The sequence below is a fragment of the Cervus elaphus genome, chromosome X (genome assembly GCF_910594005.1).
Source record: "Cervus elaphus chromosome X, mCerEla1.1, whole genome shotgun sequence".
NCBI classification, from domain to species: Eukaryota; Metazoa; Chordata; class Mammalia; order Artiodactyla; family Cervidae; genus Cervus; species Cervus elaphus.
The window spans coordinates 130,895,808-130,920,165 of NC_057848.1; the positions used below are offsets into that span (position 1 = coordinate 130,895,808).

Below are 24,358 nucleotides of genomic sequence, written 5' to 3' on the forward strand. Positions count from 1 at the left end.
TAGGCATTTCATCAAACAATATATACAAACAGCTAATGTGGTCGTTAAAACAATGCTCAACATCAGTCATTAGGAAAATGCAAATAAAGATTATAAGATACTATTCCCTATCCACTACGAGGGCTACACTCAAAAGCTGGACCAAAAAAAAAAAAAAAAAAAAAAAAAGCTGGACAATTTCTAGTGTTGATGAGGATATGGAGAAACCAAAACCCTCAAACACTGTCGGTAAGAAAAATGGTACAGCTACTCTAGAAAATAATTCTGGCAGTTTCTCAAAATGTTAAACATAGATTTAAGTTATAACCTGGCAATTATACTCCTGATTATTTACCAAAGAGAACTGAAACTATATGTCCACACAAAAACTCGTATACACATACTCACAGGAGCATTATTCACAGCAGTCAAAAAATGGAGACAACTAAAATGCTCATCAACTGATGAATGAAAAATATGTGGTATAGTCACACAATGGAGTATTAATAGATAATAAAAAGGAATGAAGTATTAATACATGCTACACAAGGATCATTCTTAAAAATATATGCTTAGTAAAAGAAGTCAGTCACAAAAGACTGCATATTATGATTCCATTCATATGAAAATACCCAGAAAATAGAAATACATACAAAGAGAAAGTAGATTAGTGCTTGTCAGGGATTGGGCATGAGGTTTTGTTAGGGTGAGATGGACAAGTCCTAAAATAACTTCGATTATGGCTGTACAACTCTGGAAATTTACTAAAAGTCACTGAATCACAAAATTAAAGCAGGTGAATTTTGCAGTATTTAATTATACTGTAATAAGCTTTAAAAAGACTAGAAAAGACATCTTCAATACATTTTTTTAAATTATCAAAATATACTGTTAAAACCTCTACACGTCAAAAACAAAGATAAATTAGGCAACATAAAAAAATAAAATCCACCTTAAAAATCTAAAATGGCAATTCAGATGAAGAAACCCCACTGATCAGTAAACTTATACCTAAAAGTAAATATGATATGAAAGAAACCCCACTGATCAGTAAACTTATACCTAAAAGTAAATATGATATGAAAGATTAATCTGTCCAGGCACTGCTTAATCTAAGAAAATAGATTATTTCATTGTTGTGCACAGTTCTTCATTTAGGTATCAGGGGTCCGGATGAGGGACACATGTACACCCATGGCTGATTCATGTTAGTGTATGGCAAAAACCACCATAGGGTAAAGTAATTAGCCTCCAATTAAAATAAATTATATTTTTTAAAAAATGGTTAGCTTCAAGTTGTTCTTAGAGCTCCAATTACAGATTTTCATTTTGCCTTCCCTTTTCAACCTAACATACCCATCTCCAAAACTTCTTTTATACCTAAATATCAACTTAAGAAAACCAAAGAATCATTCTGTTGCCATTTGGTTTTGCTGACTTTAACTCCCACACTTTGGATCATCTTTGGCCAACAAATTAATTCAGAATAAACTAATTCTTTTAATACAAGGTAATCACAATCACTGCAGATGGTGACTGCAGCCATGAAATTAAAAGACAGTGGCTCCTTGGAAGAAAAGCTATGACTAACCTAGACAGCATATTAAAAAGCAGAGACAACTAAATGCTGACAAAGGTCCATCTAGTCAAAGCTGTTGTTTTTCCAGTGGTCATGTATGGATGTGAGAGTTGGACTATAAAGAAAGCTGAGCACCGAAGAATGGATGCTTTTGAACTGTGGTGTTGGACAAGACTCTTGAGAGTCCCTTGGACTGCAAGCAGATCAAACCAGTCAGTCCTAAATGAAATCAGTCCTGAATATTCATTGGAAGGACTGATGCTGAAACTGAAGTTCCAATACTTTGGCCACCTGATGAGAAGAACTGACTCCTTGGAAAAGACCCAGATGCTGGGAAAGACTGAAAGCGGGAGAAGGGGACGACAGAGGATGAGATGGTTGGATGGCATCACTGACTCGATGGACATGAGTTTGAGCAAGCTCCAGGAGTTGGTGAAGGACAGGAAAGCCTGGCGTGCTGCAGTCCATGGGGTCGCGAAGTCAGACATGACTGAGCAACCGAACTGAACACGCACGTTTCTTTTTCCAATCCCCTTCCCCTAGAATAGTTTCAATTAACAAAAGAAACAAAAAAGCAAGAGTACAATTCGTTTTGGGTATAACCAGCAGTGATCTGCCAGAGAAGAGAAAGGGAGGGAAGAAAAGGGTAGGGGCATGCAAATGTGCACTAACCTTCCAGTAGTCAGATTGTAAACTGTAGTACCTCTGGTATGCAGATAATGCTGAAAGAGAGAAAATAAGCATGAGTCACAATTCTGTCCCATTTCAAAATCAATTAATACAAGTTTCAAGAAACATTACAACAAAACTCCCACTATACCCACCTCCGAGCAGACATTGATATTTAAAATCAAACAGTTTAGAACTCTGGGGTATCCCTACTCATAGTCAGACAAGGTAACAAATGTCAAATATATAGGAGTTCAAGGAAGTAAAACCATGGTCACGTTTCTTTGAACAGAATCCAGGCAACCTCTTGAATCAACCTGACCTTCCTTCCTCAGAGACCAAATCTGATAAATGGATTAATATTCTAGAATGTGATGGGTCATTTGTTCTAACAAGTGATCTCACTTCCAAAAGTGACTTAAGAGCTCAACCACCTCAAAGAGCAAAGGAACTACATTTGACTACTGAACTACACAGAGGATAAGGGGCACTGACCTCTGCATAGCAGAAAAGCTTCGTATAACTTATAGTCGACCCCCTGTATTCGCAGCTCTGTATCCTTCGATTTAACCAACCACAGATCATGTAGTACCTGTAGTATTTACTACTGAAAAAATTTCATGTGTAAGTGGACCTGTGAAGTTGAAACCCCTGTTGTTCAAGGGTCGACTGTATTCCTTTTGTGCTGCTTCCTTTCATATTATCAACAAAAAACCCAGTCCACAATTACCTTACTCCAAACTCCAACTCAATCCAAAATAGGGCATCTCATACCCCTAAATCCATCTCAAGGTGTAACAGGCTCTGGAAACAATTACAGTACAACTGTCCTTTGGTAGTTGCAGTGAATTAGTCCCAGGACCACCAAAGATACCCAAATCCACTGTGATCAGATACCATAGTCGGCCTTGCATGTGCAGACTCCACATCCACAGATCATAAACACAGTAGTACATATATGTACTGAAAAAAACTCTCATGCAAGTGGACTTGCACAGCTCAAACCTGTGCTGTTGAATGGTCAACTGTAGCTCTTATCAACCCAAAAACTCAGTGTGAAGTGAAAGTTGCTCAGTCATGTCTGACTCTTTGTGACCCCATGCTATACAGTCCATGGAATTCTCCAGGCTAGAATGAATACTGGAGTGGGTAGCCGTTCCGTTCTCCAGGGGACCTTCTCAACCCCAGGGATGGAACCCAGGTCTCCGGCATTGCAGGCAGACTTTTTTACCAGCTGAGCTACCAGGGAAGACCAGTGAGGAGGAGGTAAAGTTATACATGCACATTAGAATTGGGAGAGAGACCTTTTTATAAAAAACTCATGAGAAGTAAGTCATGGGGATGTAATGTACAGCAAGATGACTGTAATTAATAATACTATATTGCATATTTGTAGCTAGTCAGAGTGAATCTTAAAAGCTTTCAACACAAGGGGAGAAAATTGTAACTGTATATGGTGACAGATATTAACAAGGCTTCCTATGATCATTCCACAGTATATGCAAATATCAAATCATCATGTTATACACCTGAAACTCAGTTATATATCAATTATACCTCAATCTTCAAAAAGAATCAACATATTTTCAAATAAAAATTTTCAACAAGTGTAATAATTGTGTGTGTGTGTGTGTGTGTCGGGGGGAGGGGGAGGAGTTTGGAACAGAGAAAGGTATATTGCAGGGTCAAATAAGGAGAACAGGGCAGTTCATGCTCAAAAGACTTGAACTCCCTGCCTTTTCTTGTTGTTGTATTTTCTTTTGTAATTGAAGGATAATTGCTTTACAATAGTTTCTGCTATATAACAATATGAACCAGCTCTAAGTATACATCTATTGCTCCCTACCGTCTTGAGCCTCCCCTCCTACCCACCCCCCAGCATCCCTCTTAGGTTATCACAAAGTAGATAAGATTTTCAACAAGTGTAATAAAATTCTATACTGATAAAAATGGGGTGGGTGGAAATTAATATTATCTAAAATCCCAGGTATAATGTTTTCATACTGTTTATCAATAAGCTGCCAAAATGAATACCATATAGAGAACTTTCTGAATGTTCCAATTAGAGAAGCATCACCCCAAATCATCACCACATATTTGAACAAATAACTTATTTGAATAATGTTCATCTTTTTTGCACAAAGATGATGCCAATCAACCACTGAAAGGACATTTAGATTGTAATTTTTCCAGCTTTGAGGAAGAGTTGATTTCAAGCCATCTTCTGTTTTCTAGTTCTTCATATAAGAGTGTAGGTAGCTCATAAAGATCAATGATTAACTCTTTTCTAAAAAGAAAAGCAAACCAACTTATCAAGCTAGACAGAGGAGTCAAACAAGGTTTGACTGATTTTATAGAGGACAGTCATAGCAAAGGTGTTTTTTCTACCAGATGTGAACAAGGAAGCATGTGTCACCAACTGCCACCACAAGGGAAACTAGTCTTAAGGTGAAGCCCATAGAGGATGAGCAGTAAGATGGAAAGTACCTGGATGCTTCTAGACTTTGAACTATGTCCAGTGCACAACTTACCTATGAACTTTCAACTTCACATGTGAGGGAATAAATCTCCCTATTGTTTAAGCTAGAATCAAGTCTTCAATATTTTTGCCTAAAAACATTATAACCAGAAGTCAAGGTCCCTGACAATTTTGTGCAGTCACCATACCAAACCTGGACTGCCCCTTTAATGGGAATGTCAACAAACTTGGAGGATATGTTTCCAATAATCTGATTAACAATATGTATTACATGATTTCATAAAATACCCATGTTTTAGAATTTGAAGAACCCTTACAGAAACAGTACGATGTCCTCCAAAGTAACTAAAAGTGAAGTATAAGAAGCCCCTGTGATTACCAATTGGGAGATGATGAACTGAAAAATAAATACAAGCCCTCAAGTTCAAAATAACAAAAGTAAATGTTCCACACTGCAAATACAGATTTATAAATGAGACACTTCTTCAATGAACATTTGTTACCTTTCCATTCACTTACACAGTTTTCAACCATTAGGGGTGGGTGTGTGTGTGTGTGGTGTGGTGTAGTGTGGTTTGTGTATAAGCACTATGTTCAGTCACTCAGTCATGTCTGAGTCTATGCGACCCCATAGACTGTAGCCCTCCAGGCTACTCTGTCCACGAAATTTTCCAAGCAAGAGTGCTGAAGTGGGTTGTCATTTCCTACTCCAGAGGATCTTGGCAGGTGGATTCTTTACCACTAGTGCTACCTGGGAAGCCCCCTCAACAATTATACATCACTCCAGTAGGCCTAGGATCCTATTTTAAGAAAGACTTGAACATATTAAACATGTTTTCTAATCCAAACAAATCATTAAGACTTTACAAGCACCCATCACCAGAGTCTCTCTAGTGAAATTCTTTTAACCAAAGCACAATCCTTATTTCTAATCTTTAAGTCAGCTACCTATCATGAAAATAAATCCCTACTACACTATAACTAGATTTTCCTGAACTCAATAGAAAATGAGGGAAATTATTTATTTGAACATCTTTATATTGCTTAAACACCAGTTTCAGGATTGTAGCATATGTCTAACAGCTTTGCCTTCCCTAAACCACCTAATCTTCACTTTGTGATTCTAAGTTATTTATTGGCTTAAGAAGTCCTCGTTCATGCCACTAGGAAATCTTTTTAACAGTACTTTAGGCAAGACTGCCGTTTTCTTCTGCTATTTAACCAAGAATGGTGTCCTCAAACATATTAATTTCAACTCTCTATCAACCAATTTCCAAAGCTCAGATCTTTTTAATCCTCGAAATCAAGTTCATTTATAGACTTAAAATTATTTTTTAAATAATTTTGAATTTTATTTTGAAATAAGTCCATTTAGTCTCTGTAGATTATTAAAAGGGGAAAAATATAATGAACTTAAATTATTATAGAAAACTGGCAAAATTTAACAAAGGAACCGGGTCTTAAAAACGTAAATGCAAACGAAAACAGAAAGAAAAAAATAAATGCAAATCAATGAGAAGTTAAATATAACTTTTATAACACCTTAATGGTTCTGTAATCTTTCTCATTCTCTTTTTTTTTTTTTCCTCTCATTCTCTTTTATTTTGTCCTTTATTTCATAAAAACAGGAGGCAGAGTGGCATCAAACAAGGAAATTGTCAAGGATAAAAGAATCACCTACACAGTTGGGAGAGGTGCTACCCACAGTCGCCTGCCCTTTAACTTCACAATTGTGCTGTACCATTTTTATGTATGAAAATGATGAAATTAAACAGTAACAGTAATACTCCATAGTGTTAAGAAAAATACTCAACAGTGGCAAGAATTCAAGAAAATAAGCAGTTTTATTATTCTACTGGTACTGTAAGTATAAATTGGCAAAAATTTTTGTAGCATAATTTAGCACTATCCATCGAAACTGTGTGTGTGTGTGTGTGTGTGTGTGTGTGTGTGTGTGTATACACGCCTTCACTCAGTAAAATTTACCACTTCACGCTATCCTTCTAAGAATATAAAGACAGACTTCTGCAAAAAGTTAGTTACAAGGACAGACAATACAATGAGTATATAGTCTACATGTTCAATAGGGAACTGTTCTACCTATACGATGGAATACTATGCAGGGAACTGAAATGTAAATCACAAAGCGTGTTTTTGAGGCAGAGATTAACCGATACACTATGCTGAAGTTGCAGCATTTAGTTCAACTTTAAATACTGAAAGCTTACTGTTAATAGAAAAGCCTCTAAAGATTTATATCAAAAATGTTTTTTAGGACTTCCCTGGTGGTCCAGTGGTTGGGATTCCAGCTGCCAACGCAAAGGACAGGAGTTTTATCTGTGGTCCAGGAGGATTCCACATGCTGCAGAGCAACTAAGCCTGTGCCTCACAAGTATTGAGCCTATGCTCTAGAGCCTGGGAGCCACAACTACTGAGCCCGTGCTCCGCACCAAGAGAAGCCACCACAATGAGAAGCCTGTGCACTGCAACTAGAGAAAGCCTGTGTGCAGCAACAACGACCCAGTGCAGCCAAAAAAAAAATAAATTTTTTAATTTATTTTTTAAAAATTGACAGTTCTCTGGCAACCCAATGCTGAGGACTCCATGCTTCCATTGCAGGCGGGCACAGGTTCGACTGCTGGTTGGGGAACTACGATCCCACATGCAACAGGGCTTGGCCAGGAAAAAGAAGTGCCTATAGTGGTGTGGCAAAAAAAAAAAAAAAAAAAGATTTGCCTCTAAATGATAAAATATAAATGAGCCATTAAGGCATTCCTATAATATTTCTTAACTATCTTAGATAGCTTGCACCAAGCTAGATGCAGTGAAATACATGTAACAAAACATGGTGCCTGCTCTTAAGCTGTTTACTTGTACTCCAATGCTTTTCTGTAAACAATGATCATATTATTTGTGCAAATGTTAAAAAAAAGTGTACTTCTTGTGTTAAACTTAGAAGATGGTGAAGATTATCAAACGAGGGTTACCAGAAAGGCCAACAGGATATGGTAGGAAAAAAAGCCATTTTAGGTAAACTTGGGTTCTAATCCTGACCTCACTGCTTTCTGTAAGACTGACATCAAGGAATCTAATTCAAGCTATTTCCTTATAGTTCACAGGCAGCCCTAAGGTTTGTCAGTAAAAGAGAAAGATGTAAGAGAGAACAAAAAGAGAAGTCCAAAGCCATACTATAACTAATTTGGAATTAAAGAAAGATCTAGAGAAATAGAGCTGGAGAGTAAAGAGGGTCAAGACAAAAATGTAGTAGGTGACAGAGACTTTCTAATGCTTGGAAATATTATGGCTCTGAGTTAAGACTATCAAAACAAGAGAAAGAGGGTGTACCTGATGACAAATCCACACAGTTCAGGGATGAAAAGAAACAACAATGTAGGTTAAGAGTGACAGCTTTGCCTGAAAAAAACAAGAGTCTTCTTCAGAGTAAGATGCAGAAGAAATGCAAGAAGATCTAAAATTCAATCTATTAGACTATGCACTAATTGCAGGCAGAACTCGGCATTTCTTTTCATCTAAGCTAATGTGTAACACTACAGGCAGCAGATTAGCTGCTCGTGGGTGAGTCTATGGGTATGGAAGGGAGGGAAAAGGAAAGAAGTACAGACAAATCTCTCAGTTGAACTAACTGTCATCTTTAGGCCTAAATAAGCTGTGACTGCCTGAGATTATTATTATTAGGTCAACAGATCTTTGATTTATCTTTTATATCTGAGACTGAACTAAAAAGCTGTATTTATACCCTGGGATAAAAGAGACCTCAGAAAGTTTATACTATTTCACTGTATATAAGTGACTGATGCACCGAGCTCTCTAGCACCTTTCTGCCTTCTCAAATCTATGACTGCCTTAAACACATCCTCTCCTATATGTAGCAGTAATACACATTAACATTTGAAAAACCATTTGGAAAGCATCCAACACAACAGACCTTTGTCGCTAAGATTAGAGACAAGCAAACAGGAAGCTGGAAAAGCAAAGAAACAAATCTGCAATCCTTTTACTCCCCTATCAGCATCTTCACTGAGGTTTTCAAGTCAAATTAATACATCTAGTGAAATCTCAGACTTACTACTTCTTCAATATTAAAGTAATATACTCTTCGAGATCTTTAATATCGCACATTTGGTTTACTACAAGAAACATTTGTAGTCCTTCTAGCTAGTCCTTTAAGTCCTCTCTAGTTCTTGAAATTACTACAACTTTTGCTTGTTGCCTAGATACGGTGTTCTGATAACCTGGCTTATGGTCACTAATTTTCTTCCTTGGGTTATTTCTCAATTGCATTTTCTAATTCTAAGCCATAAATGTGTGTGTGTGTGAAGTCACTTCAGTCATGTCCGACTCTTTGCAACCCCATGGACTGCAGCCTGCCAGGCTCCTCTGTCCATAGGATTCTCCAGGGAAGAACACTGGAGTGGGTTACCATGTCCTCCTCCAGGGGATCTTCCTGACCCAGGGATCAAACCCACGTCTCTCACGTCTCCTGCATTGGCAGACGGGTTCTTTACCACTAGCACCACCTGGGAAGCCACAAATAGACTGAACAGACTCAATGATTTTCAAATGGTGTGCATATACATACATTAGGATGGAGTGTTGTCATTGCACCCAAGAAACACAGAAAGATGGGGGGAAAAACAGCTTGCCAACACTAACTTACCACCTAAGCAATTCCTGGCATGTAACTTGCCCTAGCTATTTATAATTGGGCTTCCCAGGTGGTGCTGGTGGTCAAGAACTTGCCTGCCAAAGCAGGAGACAAAGGGACACGGGTTCAATCCCTGGGTCAGGAAGATTTTCAGGAAGCTATTTATAATTACTGAGGAACTAAAATAACCAAAACCTATTTTGCCCAAAAGTGATAGACACTGCAACAAATGACCAATTAGTTGAAGGAAGGAAGAAAGGGAGAAAAATCTATCATCAGGTGTGATTTCAGGGAAACTTTCAGTTCACCACAAACCATGAAGAAACTATTTGTAAAAAGTTTCAAGGTTTTTATACTAATATCAGGAATGATTATTATATCTCCTTCAGTAAATTTTTTTACTTCCGGAATTTTTACTATCTATACACCAAGTCTCTTAAAATATAATTTCTATGTTTTCATAATTTTGCTGTTTATTCTGAGGTACTTTACTACTTGATTTTTTAAGCAATCAACAGTGACTATTCTCTCATAATTTTCCATACATATTCACAAATATTTACATATAATTTATATTAATTAAACTGCTTCTATAATCCATCACATATATTCACAAGAATATACACACCTGTCCTTCAGCCCTGGTCTCTCAGGGGTTCTTCAACCCAAAGAAGAGAAATCACAGTACCATCTACATGGCTTAAGTCTGTCTGACAGCCCCATGAGCTGTTTAGTTCAGCTGAGGTTGATGGTTTAGCTATGGGTGTAGGAGTGGAAAGGAGGTATGGTAGACACTTAAGAACCATTCGAATCCCATTTCAAGGAAGACCTGTTGGCAGTCATGCCTACAAAAGAGAGCTTCTAGGAATGACTGCTCTAAGCTGCAGAGAGCAACACCACCTGACGTCACACTCCTTTCCACATCCAATATGGAATGGATGCTGTATAAAGGCATGAAGGGACTTCCCTTGTGGTCCAGTTGTTAAGAATCTGCCTTTCAATGCAGGGAATGCAGGTTCAATCCCTGGTTGGGAAATGAAGATCCCGCATGCCTTGGGGCAACTAAGTCCATGAGCCACACCAAAAGATCCTACATGCTGCAACTAAACTAACACCCCCAATGCAGCCTGGATAGACAGAGAGACTGACCGACAAGACAGATAGATGAAAAAGCCCTGGTCATCATGACCCAACTTGTGATAGCTTTCTGAAAGACCATTCTAGCTCCAGAGCTTTCCATGGAGTTGGCCAAGGCTGTCACAGCTTAACTTCTCCCTCTGTCCAATTCTGGTTCCATTTCCCACCTTCCACATAAGTGTTGATCCTAAAGGTACTCCTTTCTAAACATCTTGTATGCTAAACTCACTTCAGAGGAATCCAACCAACTAAGTGCAATTAAGAGCAACTAAGTGCAACTAAGGCTAAGTGCAATGAGTCTCCAGCTTCCATCTTCCCACAATTCTCTAGCCAATTACTTTTTTAGGATAAATTCCTAGAAACCAAATGACCAAATCAAGTGACAGAAATTTTTTTTTAATTCTTCATAAACACTACCAACCACAAGGGTTAAAAAAGGGCCTGTTTTCCATCTACTCCAAATTCCTCTGAAATGACAGAAAAGATAATTTTTAATGAATAAATTCATAACAGAAATGATAACCAAAGTATACTATATACAGATCAGAAATTTTTAGAAATTCATCCTATCTTATCTTAAAGGAAGCAGATGAGATCAGAATAAGAAATAAGGGCAGAAAAACCACAGTACAAAATATTCACAAAACAGGTTCTACCATTTTCTACTCCAAAAGTAGAAGCAGTTTTTCATAAGGAACCCCAAACTCAGAAAACTTCACATACAAGAGGACTCAACAATATATAAAGAACTGTCCCTCAGAATAAACAGGGCTAGTAAATCTCCTACATAAATACATCTGAGCAGTTTACTCACATGTTCACTGAGTGGTTTATGTTTATTCCCCAATAAGTTATGGTTTATAATCTGTTCTCTAAAAATAAACATTTAGCTGGAGCTAGGGAGGTTCTCATCTTGCACTGCTTTCAGTGAAAAAAGGAGGAAGTAGCCTTTAGGTAACAAATGACTCCGTAAACTTGCAGTGATGGTGACGGTGTGTCTAAATGGTTACTAGAGACTGACTCTAGTTTGGACTTACAGGAAGACAGTGAAAAGAATGGATAGAAAGAATTCAATAATTAAGTATTTTTAAAGGATTTTTTTTTAAGTGGGAATGCGGTCAATAAAGCCTCAAGGATGAATTCAAACAACAACTCACATCTTATTTCCTAAGAAGCCATCAGCCTGAAATCTGAAATACAAATGTATGCCTCTGCATCCATTCTCCTTCCTCTTCTTCCTATTACAATGGCCAGTTCATCTACACAGTAAGTAAATGGGTCACAGAGTAGATCTTTTCAAATGCTTAAATCCTTAGGTTATCCTTCTCCTCTCCCATCTATTTAGATTATTCCTACCAGCTAGGTTGTCAACACTGTCTAGTTGCAACATACCCCCAATCCCACCTTCAAAACAAGTATCTCTAGACTTCTCATTACCTTCACAGTCAAACATTTTATAAAAGGAAAACACAGCTAAATCCATAGATGAATGAAGTTTCAAAAGCTAATATAAATAGTTTTTAAATGACCACTAAGCAATAAGGACATACAGCCTCATATGCAAACCTAAGTCTGGGTCTCTATGCTCTAAAACTAGTGTAGTCTCCAAGCACAAAGTGCAGCATTGAAAAATCAAACTGCACAGAACTCTGTATTATTTTTTTTGTATAATGGTTTCCTTTAAGTAACCATTTTACTTAAAATTAAAACATCCAATAGATTAACTAATTGTTAATACCTATTATCCTGAAGTCATTTTGCCAAGTACTAACCAGTTTCACAGAGGAATCCCAAAACACCTGAGCAGCTAGTACTTCCTCCCCTCCTTTTACAGATTACAGACAGAAACTTAGGGATATTTATATAATCTGTTAAAAGTAATGCAACTGAACCGTAGAGCTGAGCCGGGAAATAAATAAGACTAACTTCAAACTTCATGGTATACCTGTCTCAAAGTAAAATCACATTTTCATTAGGAAAGTATTTGACCTATTATAAAAGAGGCATAATTAAACATCAACAATCCTTTGCTCTAGCCCTGAAACAACCTAAGTTTTTCAGCCTACTAAATACATTTGTGGAAAACAAGCATAAGTCCACCCACTCCCATTAAAATGTTTACTATCATCAAAGTGTTAAAATGTTATTGGTTATAAAATATTATTGGTTTGCTATGGATTTTTGCCTTTGGTATTGAGGTGTATGGTATTTGGGGGTGCTTTTAACTTCCCAAGTGGATAGTGGCCTGTGTCAGCAGCTTGGTAGCATAAAAACGACGTATCCTTCAGTTATTTAACTCACTTATTTCCAACAGGAAAAAAAAAAAAATCTTCAAATGAATAAAAAAATGTTTTATCCACTGCTCAAGCTCATGTGTGATCATCTCTGTTACTTACCTTTATAATAACATGGCTACAGATCAGATTTTCATTCAAATATTTTCAAGCTAAAACGGAAGTTAAAAGATAAAGAGAAATGCAGGGTTTGTGTTACTTTCCCAAACTGTCCATCAATGGCTCACTTTCTATTATGGTCAAGCCTTTAAAACACAGGCACTTTTCACATGGCAAAATAAAACAGTAGTACACATGTAGGTGTATATCAGTTTAGCTGAATGGTCAACTTGCTGATTTACATGGAGTCATGTGAACTTTTCCCATTTCCATCTATTCTATTTTTTTTCTCATTGTTTAGAGGTGTTCATAAGCTTGCAATTTCTTAGAAGTAAAAATAGTAATACCTTCAATAGAGTACATTACAATTATTTTGAATACATATATAAATCAAACAGTAATTAACAAGGGGAAAAATTACCTTTTGGATAATCTTCCAATAAGAGGTTGAAGTGACCTAATTGACAAAAGAAATCAGACTCCACTTTTCCTTCAGCTTTTAAGATTAGAGATTCGTAGCAGCGAACAGCCTAGAAAAAAAAACACAAACATTTAAGAGAAAGACAAAACCCTAAAATGCATTTCCTTCCTGAGATTATGCATATAATCCTCCATTCAATCACCCAAGAAATCAATATATTTTATTTCTCCCTCAGATACAGCCAATGCATCAATCTTCTAAAATACCTACATGTTTATTAAAAGAGCCACTAATTATGGCATAAGTCCTTTTCCTATCTGTAAGATGGAAATATTTGCCAAAGAAGATAATGAAGGAGCACTTTGATAGCTTTATTCATTAGCTGTAAATCTAAATTTTTACTGTGGTCTGTGTTGATATAAACAAATATATCCAAAGATGGGAAGAACTTTATTGACTTATGTGAGAATTCACAGAATCTCCAGAGTAATAATAACTACCATTTATACTGAGGAGCTATTTTTTTACCATAACCTTTACCCATTTAAACTACCATAAACTTTCAATTATCTTCTTAACAATACACTTCAAACCCACCAACTCTTTAACTCTGTTCCAAAATTTGACCCCCACTCCAATACACACATATGCACTCACTCTCACTGCTTCTTCCCCAAAGAAAATCATATTTTAAGGATATCATTCTTTTTTTGTAATCCAAGAAAGTACAGGGAAAAAATGAATGATGGGAAGAAGAGAATTCTGGAGTTTGACAAATTCCAGTTGTCATTAGCTACAGGAGATCCTAGGGAACTTATCCTCTTTGATTTTCAGTTTTAATAACACTCAAAGGGCTGATTTAAGAATTAAAATTAGAAGACTTCTCTTAAGGGTTCATCACAGTGCTTAGCACTTAATAATTGTTTCTCTACCTTCTACTTAGGTTAAGATAAAAAAACTAACTCTTCCAAGATTGTTTCAAGCATCCCAATAATCTTGTCAAAATTTCCCTCCTAACAGTCTACTTTATAATACTGTTACGTGTTAGTTTTCTGGAGTCGTTAAAAGAAGAAATGTGCATGGCTTCTCAAATGTATGAGTACATTCTCAGGTATGGTACACACACAAAAAAAATAGTTTCCATTATCAAAAATTCCTTTCACCACTGCTTCAAGAGCTGTTGATGGGATAAGAAAACACAATGTGGGGCAGAGTACCCACTTAAAATGCCTTGATTTTTCCTCTCCTGTAAAATACACAGCCTTTGGTGAAGAGTTTCAAAATTTACATCCTAAAATTTATCTATCCAAAGCACATACAGAAGTATTTATCAAGTTTAGAGAAGTCTTCCTAAACAAAGCAAATTTGGGAATAATTCTACCATCGTTAAAGTCTAACACTTATTAAAAGGACTGCCTTCCATTCTTATTCTACTCTTACCTATCTACATGTGCATATGTACCAAATCACTGTCACTGAAAACTTATCATTCTGTTTCCCTATAAAAGAGTCTAAATGCTACACTGACATCTCAGAAATTACTATAATTTGGAGGAATGAAATTTCAAGATCCTCTTGAAGTCATATATAATCTGATCTGGCAGATGGTTAGAGAACAAAAATATAATTTACTTCAGTGTTTTTAATAATTTACTTTTGTGGTTTTAGTATCAATGAAATTTATAAAATTATAGGACTATGACAATTCTTAATTTTACACTAAATAAAATGACTTTTTAAAGCTAAAAATGGCATTATAAATAAAGCTAGTTATAGTCTTTGTTTTTTAAACTCTTAGTAAGATATTTAGAAACTTTGCTACTCCTCTCTGATTAATTTCTTATGGATGATTAGCATTAACTTTACAAGCAAATAAAGTTTCATGGTGAAAAAGCATTCAAGACATATACATGAAGTTTTAATAATCTGAGCAAAAAGATGGCAACGTTCTATATGACCTTTTATCACCAAACATTGATGCCACTACCATGATACTCTTACCTATCTTCCACTTACCAAAAAACAAAGGAACACATCTACAGTGAGTACTATACACAACTCTGATCATCACAAAACACAACACCAGGTAAAAATGAGAATGAACAATTCTCGTACCAATACACTTGGACTTGATGAAGAGATTCACAATAATTTCCAACAAAGCCAGCATGTACCTAAACCTACCAACTAAATGTTGATGGCTGAAGATGATGCTGACAGAGCCAAATATCAAACGAAATGAAGATGAGCAAAAAGGCAGAATAAAGGTTCCAAGCACCCGTGTCATCATTTCATGGTGAAACCTCATGCATTTATTTCAAGTGTTTGAGGTAAACACTGACATTAGATCCAGGCAAACAATTTTTTTTAAGCATTTAAAGGAAAGTAAATAAATGGAGCAAGTTTCCAAGACTACTAACTGATAAAATAATCTAGAATGAAACAGTATTTTTATAATAAAAGTTTCAATAAAGGGCTAATTGTAAACATAGAAGATATGCAGTTAGTTTAGATTTAGAACAAAGTTCAGGCAAACTTCTATTAAGTAAAAATACTTGTTAAAAGGATTACTTTTATATTCATTCTCACCTTTAAAAAAAATTTTTTTTAATGTGCACAAGTAAAATCCTCCCCTTTCCTCTAGGATTCATAGTACTTTCAGTGTAAAGATACTCAGAAATTTGAATAAAAACCATTTTCCCCAGATCAGCATCATTCAATAGAGCATGTTTTGCAATGACAAAAGTGTTCCATAATTTGTGCTGCCCAATATGGTATCCATTAGACATACATAGTTATCAAGGACTTGAAACATGACCAGTGTAAGACAAGCAAATTTTTTAATTATTCCACTTTAATTTGTATTTAAATTAGACACATGGCTACATATACACACATATAGAGACATGGCTACATATAGATGCATAGCTAATGGACAGTGTAGACTAGATAATTTTTAAAGCTTAAAAACAATAAATTCTCAACTCATATGCTAAACACTAAGAAAGCAAAAATGTCTTATTTTTATACGTGAAAAACCTATTAAAAAATAAGGTATATCTTGCACTAAGGGATGAGCAAAACCCTCCACAAAAATCACTTTTAAATCCTATTGTTGTTTACAGTTAGGGGCTTACATACCTGTAATCTTTACTACTTACTAGAAAAAAAAATTGAGAAGGAAAACAAAGTTAATCATTAAATACTAGAATCAAAGGAGAGTAAAGATTCTCCCAGGCTTCCCAGTGGTGAAGAATCTGCCTGCCAATGCAGAGATGTGGGTTCAATCCCTGGGTCGGGAAGATGCACTGGACGAGGAAGTGGAAACCCACTCCAGTATTCTTGCCTGGAGATTCTCACAGAAAAGAGGAGCTTGGTGAGCTACAGTCCATAGGGTTGCAAAAGAGTCGGACATGACTTAGCCACTAAAAAACAACAAAGATTCTCCCAGCTAAGCAGAGAGACTGGATGTCTTCCTCTCACTACAGTGCTAGCATCCACAACGTTCAATATAGTTTGTGCTCGGTAGCTGCTTTGTTTTTATTATTTGAAAAAAAGCTCAGGATACTAATCATCACCCTCTATTTCTAAACTTTGAAAGATTAGATCACATTAAAAAAAAAAAGACGTAAATAATTTGCCTTTTTATGTTAAGCATTAAAGTACTGTATGATAAGCTTGGTAAGTGCCTAGCTAAAATGAGTTGTTACTATTTTAGAACTGTTAAGTATAGGCAACATCTTAACAATCTTTTTTCCAATCTGAAAGATTAGTACCTGGTAAGTACCTGAAAGATAAGTACCTGAACATACAAATGGTAGAGAATACTAATGTACATTTAAATACCTCAATGGTTTCCTTTTTTTCTTTCTTTTTCATTCTTTCTTCTAGCATTTTTTGCATGCTCAGTCATGTCTGACTCTTTGCAGCCCCATGGACTGCAGTCCGCCAGGCTCCTCTGTCCATTGGATCCTCCAGGCAAGAATACTGGAGTGGGTTGCCATTTCCTTCTCCAGGGTGATCTCCCCCACACGTCTCCTGCTTTGGCAGGCAGATTCTTTACCACTGCGCCACCTATCTCAACACAGTCCTACTTTGGTGGTTCCCATTCTGAAGCCCTTCCTCTTCGATCAGGTTCCCAGATGCTTACTGCCTCCCCAACCTGTAAGCTCTGTCGGGGGAAGGGCCATATCCCAACCATGATCACATGACGGGGACTTAATAAGTATTTCTTGAATTAATGAAACAATGTTATGTTGTTATTTTAGATTTTCAAGTGACCTTCTCTTCTTTTGTCTTACACTTCCATTCCTTAAGGGCTGCAAGTCAGGATGCTAAGAATTAATCTTAGTAGTTAGTAAAACTCATTCCCATTAAGATATAAATCACTGATATGTTAAATGAACCAATGGTTTTTAAATGAACCAAGCTTTTGGGTTGAATATAATAAAAGCAAGCATATAGTCCTGCCCACAGTTCCTAAAAGCAGTCACAGACAGACGTAAAAGACAATTTAGCAGCTGACTACTTACAAAAGATTAAGGAACTGAAGCCGACTACAGGTCAACATGTCATCCATGAAATAGGGCTACTAAAAATGTATTCATGGTCCAAAATAATGAAGCACATTATAGAGATCAACAACAATAATCAGCTCACCAAAGTCTGCTCTGACCAGATCTCTAAAATTATGTTTAAGTTCTGTGTGCCACACTTTAACAAGCGGTAACATAAAGAAGGTTATAAGTGTGGTGAAAGATGGATAAACTACCATATGAAAATTATTTTAACTGAATTGAGCTGAGGAGAACCATCAGGGATGCTTTAACTTTACTTAAATATTTTAAAAGCTGTCACTTAGGAGAAAAGATTAACTGCACTCTGGATAGCTCCAGATATCAGAACAATGAATGGGTATAACTAACAAGCAAGTTTAATTCAGTTCAATCAGAAAGGAGTAACACTTAATGCACCAAAAATTAAATGGGCCACCTTTTGGGGTTTTTTTTCGGCCACACCATGTGGCTGCAGGATCCTAGTTCCCTGACCAGGGATCGAACCAGCACCTTCAGCAGTGAAAGCTTTAAGTCCTAACCACTGGACTGCCAGGGAATCCCCTAAATGGGTCATCTTTCTTTGGCTCATATTAATGCAAAGAATTAAAGAATAAATTACTAAGGTTATCTTTGTGGGGGTAAAAAGGAGACTTCTTACTCTGGATACAATTCTGCATTTTTTAAAGATTCCTTGGGCTTCTCGAATATAAGCACACAATGTGTAATATTATATATAATACATACCAACAGACAAACAGACATGTGTATATGTAAATGCATCTCTCTTGACTTAAATCCATGATTGCAGTTTATTCACTTTGAATTTCCAGAATTTCTAAAGAAATACACTCTCTTGAACTTCTCTCCCAAAACCATAAAAATGTCTGCTTCATTAATGTTTCTCAGACAGTCTTCTCAGAAATATGTTCATAAATCAGAATTCTTCCCCTTCCCAGACACTCAGTGATGCCCTTTACCTGTTTTTAAAATAACTTAGGAATCTGAAAAGGTTGAAATTACCTGAGTCTAAACCATTTTTTGAAATTTCAACACACCGTATATAAACAAAGTTACACAATTAAAATGATAATCTTAAGTATTATTGATTCTTAATGACTCTATTCTTGAACTTACATATCAGACTTTCATACTTCTCTTTTTAATTTCATTTACTATTTAAGTTAAAATTAACACATGACCAATTCTAAAGGATATGTAGTAAAGTCTCCCAATCCTGATCCAAGCCACCAGTCCCCTTTCCCAGAAGCAACAATGTAAAAACTTCTTACTATATTCAAGATTATTTTGTGTAGATGCAAGCACATTTTTCCCACTTTAGTGTTAATATTTAGATATTTATATGAACAGTGTTTATATAAACTTGCTTCAGATTCTAGATGTCCTTGATATCCTTTCTCTTCTCCTCTGTTAACAGAACCTCTAAATTTAATTAGACATATGCTGACACAGGATACTGGGGTCCCCAGTCATCATTGTGGGTGTGGCCTGATGATTAAGTTCTGGCCAATGGGATCCCTAGCTGGAAATTACCCAAGTGGTAGAAGCTACAAGCTGAGGACAGAGAGTAGGAAAACAGGTGCCCAAGTTCCTGGAACAGTAGAGTTCCTGAGCAGCCCAAAACTGATTGCCTCTGAGAATTCTTTTATACAAGAAATAAATGAGTATGCAGCCCTCTTTTTTCATTTAAAACAAACAACAAAAAAAAGCAGTCTAATGAAATAATCATTAACACATACCAACAGGATAAATGAAAATTAAAAGAAATCTAGTTAACTGTCACCTATACCTAACATTTTAAAGAAGATAAAAGAACTTACACATTTGTTACTCTACACTACCTCCCTCACTCCAACTTTCAATTAATACCCATCTTTTGCATTACAACAAAGTCAGTTAACCAAATTTAAGCATATCAACCTCGATTCTGAATTTCTCAGCCTCTCTGGACTCTGCATTCAGTAAGAAAGCATCACTCAAGAAAATATAGCACCTTAAGTACCATTCTTTACAAATAAACTATTGAAAATGCTTTGCTATTGCAAAAATTTTCATAGAACTACACTACTGAAATCAAACTAGATAATTTCGTACCTCAAGTGCTGATAACTAATATCTGAGCTCTTGATACGTACCATGCACTATTCTAAGCACTTTACATATACTTATTCATTTAGTCCTCACAATTACTCTATAAGATAGGGAGAGCCTACGTCACAGATAGGGAAACTGAGGCATAAAGTAAACCCTGTGCTCAAGGTCACAGAGCTAATAACTAGGAGAAGTTGGATTCAAACAGTAGAGTTCCAGAGCTTGGATCAAGGTGTTAAATTTAGGCCATGCCTAGGACCTAAAGTCATTTGCACAAAGAGGACTTGCATAAGCAGTTCTTCCTCTTAACACTCCAACACCCAGTTCCTTCTACAACTCTACCTTACACCAAACACAAAAGCAATACACAAGACCACTACTTCCTGCTCCCACCATCCCACAAGGAAGATTTAGCCTCAGTTCTTTACTATACTTTCTTACCTTGCCTTATTTTAAATCATATAAAAAGCAATCATATCCCCTACTCCCCAAAAGACACACACAAAAAAACAACAGCAAAATAAAACAAAAAAATCAAATTACCATATTCAAAAGCCACCTGTGACAGAAAAACACTACTGCTCATATGTATAAATGATTATGTATGTGTGTGTGTGTGTGTGTATACTAAGTCACATCTGACTCTTTGTGACCCCATGGACTGTAGCCCACAGGCTCCTCTTTCCATAGGATTCTCCAGGCAAGAATATTGGAATGGGTTGCCATGCCTTCCTCAAGGGGATCTTCCCGATCCAAGGATCAAACCTGTGTCTTCTGCACTGGCAGGCAGATTCTTTACCACTGAGTCACCTGGGAAGCCATCTGCCTTATACACATTGCTAAAATAATAAATGCACAAAAAAAAGGAAGGAGTTATACTTCATTGTGGGGGTGCGGGCATATATTACATTCATTATCATGAGCTCCACTGAAAATAATCAACCTTGAATTTTTAAACTTTTAATATGTAATATGCACCTAGAATTTATTAAATAAATGAACAATCTCAAAACTAGAAAAACTACAACACAGTAAAGGACCCTCCCCAAAGATAGTGTTTTAAAGAAAAAAACTTCTAACCTATCTCAATATACTCTTTCAGGCTTTTTTCTATGTATACAGTTGTGAATGCAGAACTTGCTGATATGAGGGCCAACTGTATTATGCCATTTTATCTAAAGGAATTGAGCATCTATGGATTCTGGTATCTGTGGGGGTCTTGAAACCAATCCCCCTCAGACATGGAGGGATGACTGTATATGCAAACAGTACAAACCTTCGTATGCAGTTTATAAACTATTTCTTTCATTCTATATATCACTGTTTACTGTGTCAAAGAGTATAGATTTACACCAAAATTAACATCTTCACATCATTAATGGTTAAACCATAATTTGTTTCTACTGAAGAGTATCTGGCTGTTAACCAAGTTTTTACTATTATCATTAACCAATGAACGTAATCAATCTGATTTCGGTGTCGACCACCTGGTGATGTCCATGTGTAGAGTCTTCTCTTGTGTTGTTGGAAGAGGGTGTTTGCTATGACCAGTGAGTTCCCTTGGCAAAACTCAATTAGCCTTTGACCTGCTTCATTCTGTACTCCAAAGCCAAATTTGCCTGTTACTCCAGGTGTTTCCTGACTTCCTGTTTTTACATTCCAGTCCCCTATAATGAAAAGGACATCTTTTTTGGGTATTAGTTCTAGAAGGTCTTGTAGGTCTTCATAGAACTGTTCAACTTCAGCTTCTTCAGTATTACTGGTCCGGGCATAGACTTGGATTACTGTGATACTGAATGGTTTGCCTTGAAAACGAACAGAGATGGTTCTGTCGTTTTTGAGATTGCATCCAAGTACTGCATTTCAGACTCTCTTGTTGACTGTGATGGCTACTCCATTTCTTCTAAGGGATTCTCGCCCACAGTAGTAGATATAAGGGTCATCTGAGTTAAATTCACTCATTCCTCTGAAGAGATAACTCAGATAAGGCCCAAATAAATGCAGAGACCAGGTTCCTGAACTGGAAGATCTAGTTAAGATTAGAACTAAAACCCTAGTAATATTTTTTGTAGATACAGGTGGGCTGATCACAAAAGTTTATACGTAAAGGTAAATAAACTAGAATAACCAATACAATTTTGGAAAAGAACAAAGTTGTAAGATACACATAACCCAGTTTTAAGATTATACAGCTACACAAATCATGTAAAACCACAAGATACCATTAAATACCTATTTAAATGGCTTTCCCCCCAGTTTTATTGAGATACAAGAAATGTATAACATTGTGTAAGCTTAAGGTGCACAACATGATGATTTGACATATGTATACATTGTGAAATGATCACCACAACAAGATTAGGTAGCATATCCATCACCTCACATAGTCACCTGCTTTTTTTCTTTTTGGTTTTTTTTTTTTTTTTTTGGTGACGGTGGTTAAAAAAAACATTTAAGATCTATTCTCTAAGCAACTTTCAAGTATATAGTACAGTATTATTAACTGTACTCCTGAACATTAGATCCCACAAATTTATCCACTTTATAACTGGAAGTTTGTACATTTTGACCAACATCCCAGCTCCCCCCCCCCCCCCCGGCAAACCAATCTACACTCTGCTTGTGAGTTTGACATTTTTAGATTTCACATATAGCAAGATCATACAGTATTTGTCTTTCTCTGTCTGATTTAATTCACTTAGCATAATGCCCTCAAAGTTCATGAAATTTTTTTGAGATAAAATTGGTGTATAATATTACAGTTACAGGTGTACAACATAAGTGATTCACAATTTTAAAGGCTATAATCCATTTATAGTTATTATAAAATATTGGCTAAATTCCTTGTTGTACAATATACCCTTACAGCTTATTTATTTAAAGTTCATGAAAATTTTCAAGTATGACAATACCACATGTTAATGAGGATGCAGAACAGCTGGTAAAAATGCAAAATGGTACAGTCACTCTAGAACACAGTTTGGCAATTAAGTATGAAGTAAAACATACATCTATCACAAGACCCAACTATTGCACTTGAAAGTATTTACTCTAAAGAAGGAAAAACTAACATTCATACCAAAACCTATATATGATGTTTATATTAGCTTTATTCATTATCAGTGAAAACTGGAAACAAATATTCAAGTGAATGGATAAACTGTGGTACATCTATAATACAGAATTCTGTTTAGCAATATAAAAGAATGATTTAATCGATATAGCACGGATGAACCTCATAGGTATTAAGCTGAGTGAAGGAAGTCAGTCTCAAAAGACCACATGGTGCATATATTTGTCAAAACTCATTGAACACAACATTGTAAATCAGCAATACTTCAATAAAATATTTTTCTAAAAAACTCAAACACCTATAACAGAAGTGAAATTAAATAGATGCAAATTATACCTTAACAAAGTTTACTTTTAAACTGTTTAAAGTAAAAAACAGTAACAATGTATTGTGGGGTTTATAACATGTAGAAGCAAAATGTATGACATTAACACAAGAGACAAGGATGGGAGAAAAGGAAATACATTCTTGTAAATTCAATACTATGCACGACATGGTATAATTTGAAGGTAGGTATGTTGTGATTAGCTGAAATTAAAAGTTTTTAAATTACTACAACTGCTAAGTGTAATATTCAAGGTCAATATACAACTTACATTCCTACATACCAACAATGTTGGAATTTGGGGGAAATTTTTTTAATGCCATTTACAATAGTACCTCCCGGGCTTCCCTGGTGGCTCAGTGGTAAAGAATCTGCCTGCCAATGCAGCAGACACAGGTTCAATTCCTGGTCCAGAAAGATCACACATGCCACTGAGCAGCTAAGCCTGGGCACCGCAACTACTGAACCCACATGTTGCAACCACTGAAGCCCACAAGCCTAGAACCCACGTTCTGCAGCCAAAGAAGCCACCACAGTAAGAAGCCTGCACACTGCAATTAGAGAGGAGCCCCTGCTCTCTGCAACTAAAGAAAAGCCCTCGCAGCAATGAAGAGCCAGCACAATCAAATAAATAATTTTGAAAAATAGTACCTCCTCCTAAAATGAAGTGCTTAAGACATAAATCTAACAAAAATACATACAGGATCCATGTGTAGAAAAATCACAAAATGTTGATCAAAGAAATCAAAGGATATCTAAATCAAAGGATATCTAAAGGATATCTATATCAGAGAGAAATACCATGCTCACAAAATAGAAAACATTAATATATCAATTCTCCATAATTCAAGGGAACTCCAATCAAAGCCCCAGAAAGTTTTGGATATACCAAAAAGCTAATCTACAAATTTTATGGAAAGAAAAGGTATCAGGATAGCCAAAACAATGCTGAAAAAGAGCAAGTCAGAGGAC

The 24,358-nt window shown here is 36.2% G+C and overlaps 1 protein-coding gene across 13 annotated transcripts in view; it reads right to left on the reverse strand.

The window, feature by feature from the left end:
• Positions 1-24,358, reverse strand: part of KDM6A (lysine demethylase 6A) — a 180,377-nt gene that overhangs the window by 110,027 nt on the left and 45,992 nt on the right. For all 13 annotated transcript variants that reach the window (XM_043896416.1, XM_043896413.1, XM_043896412.1 and 10 more), the window contains exons 3-4: positions 13,324-13,432; positions 2,231-2,280 (exon numbers count right to left, since the gene is read on the reverse strand). In XM_043896416.1, coding sequence (XP_043752351.1) covers positions 2,231-2,280; positions 13,324-13,432 — 159 coding nt within the window. The remainder of the gene's footprint in view (positions 1-2,230; positions 2,281-13,323; positions 13,433-24,358) is intronic.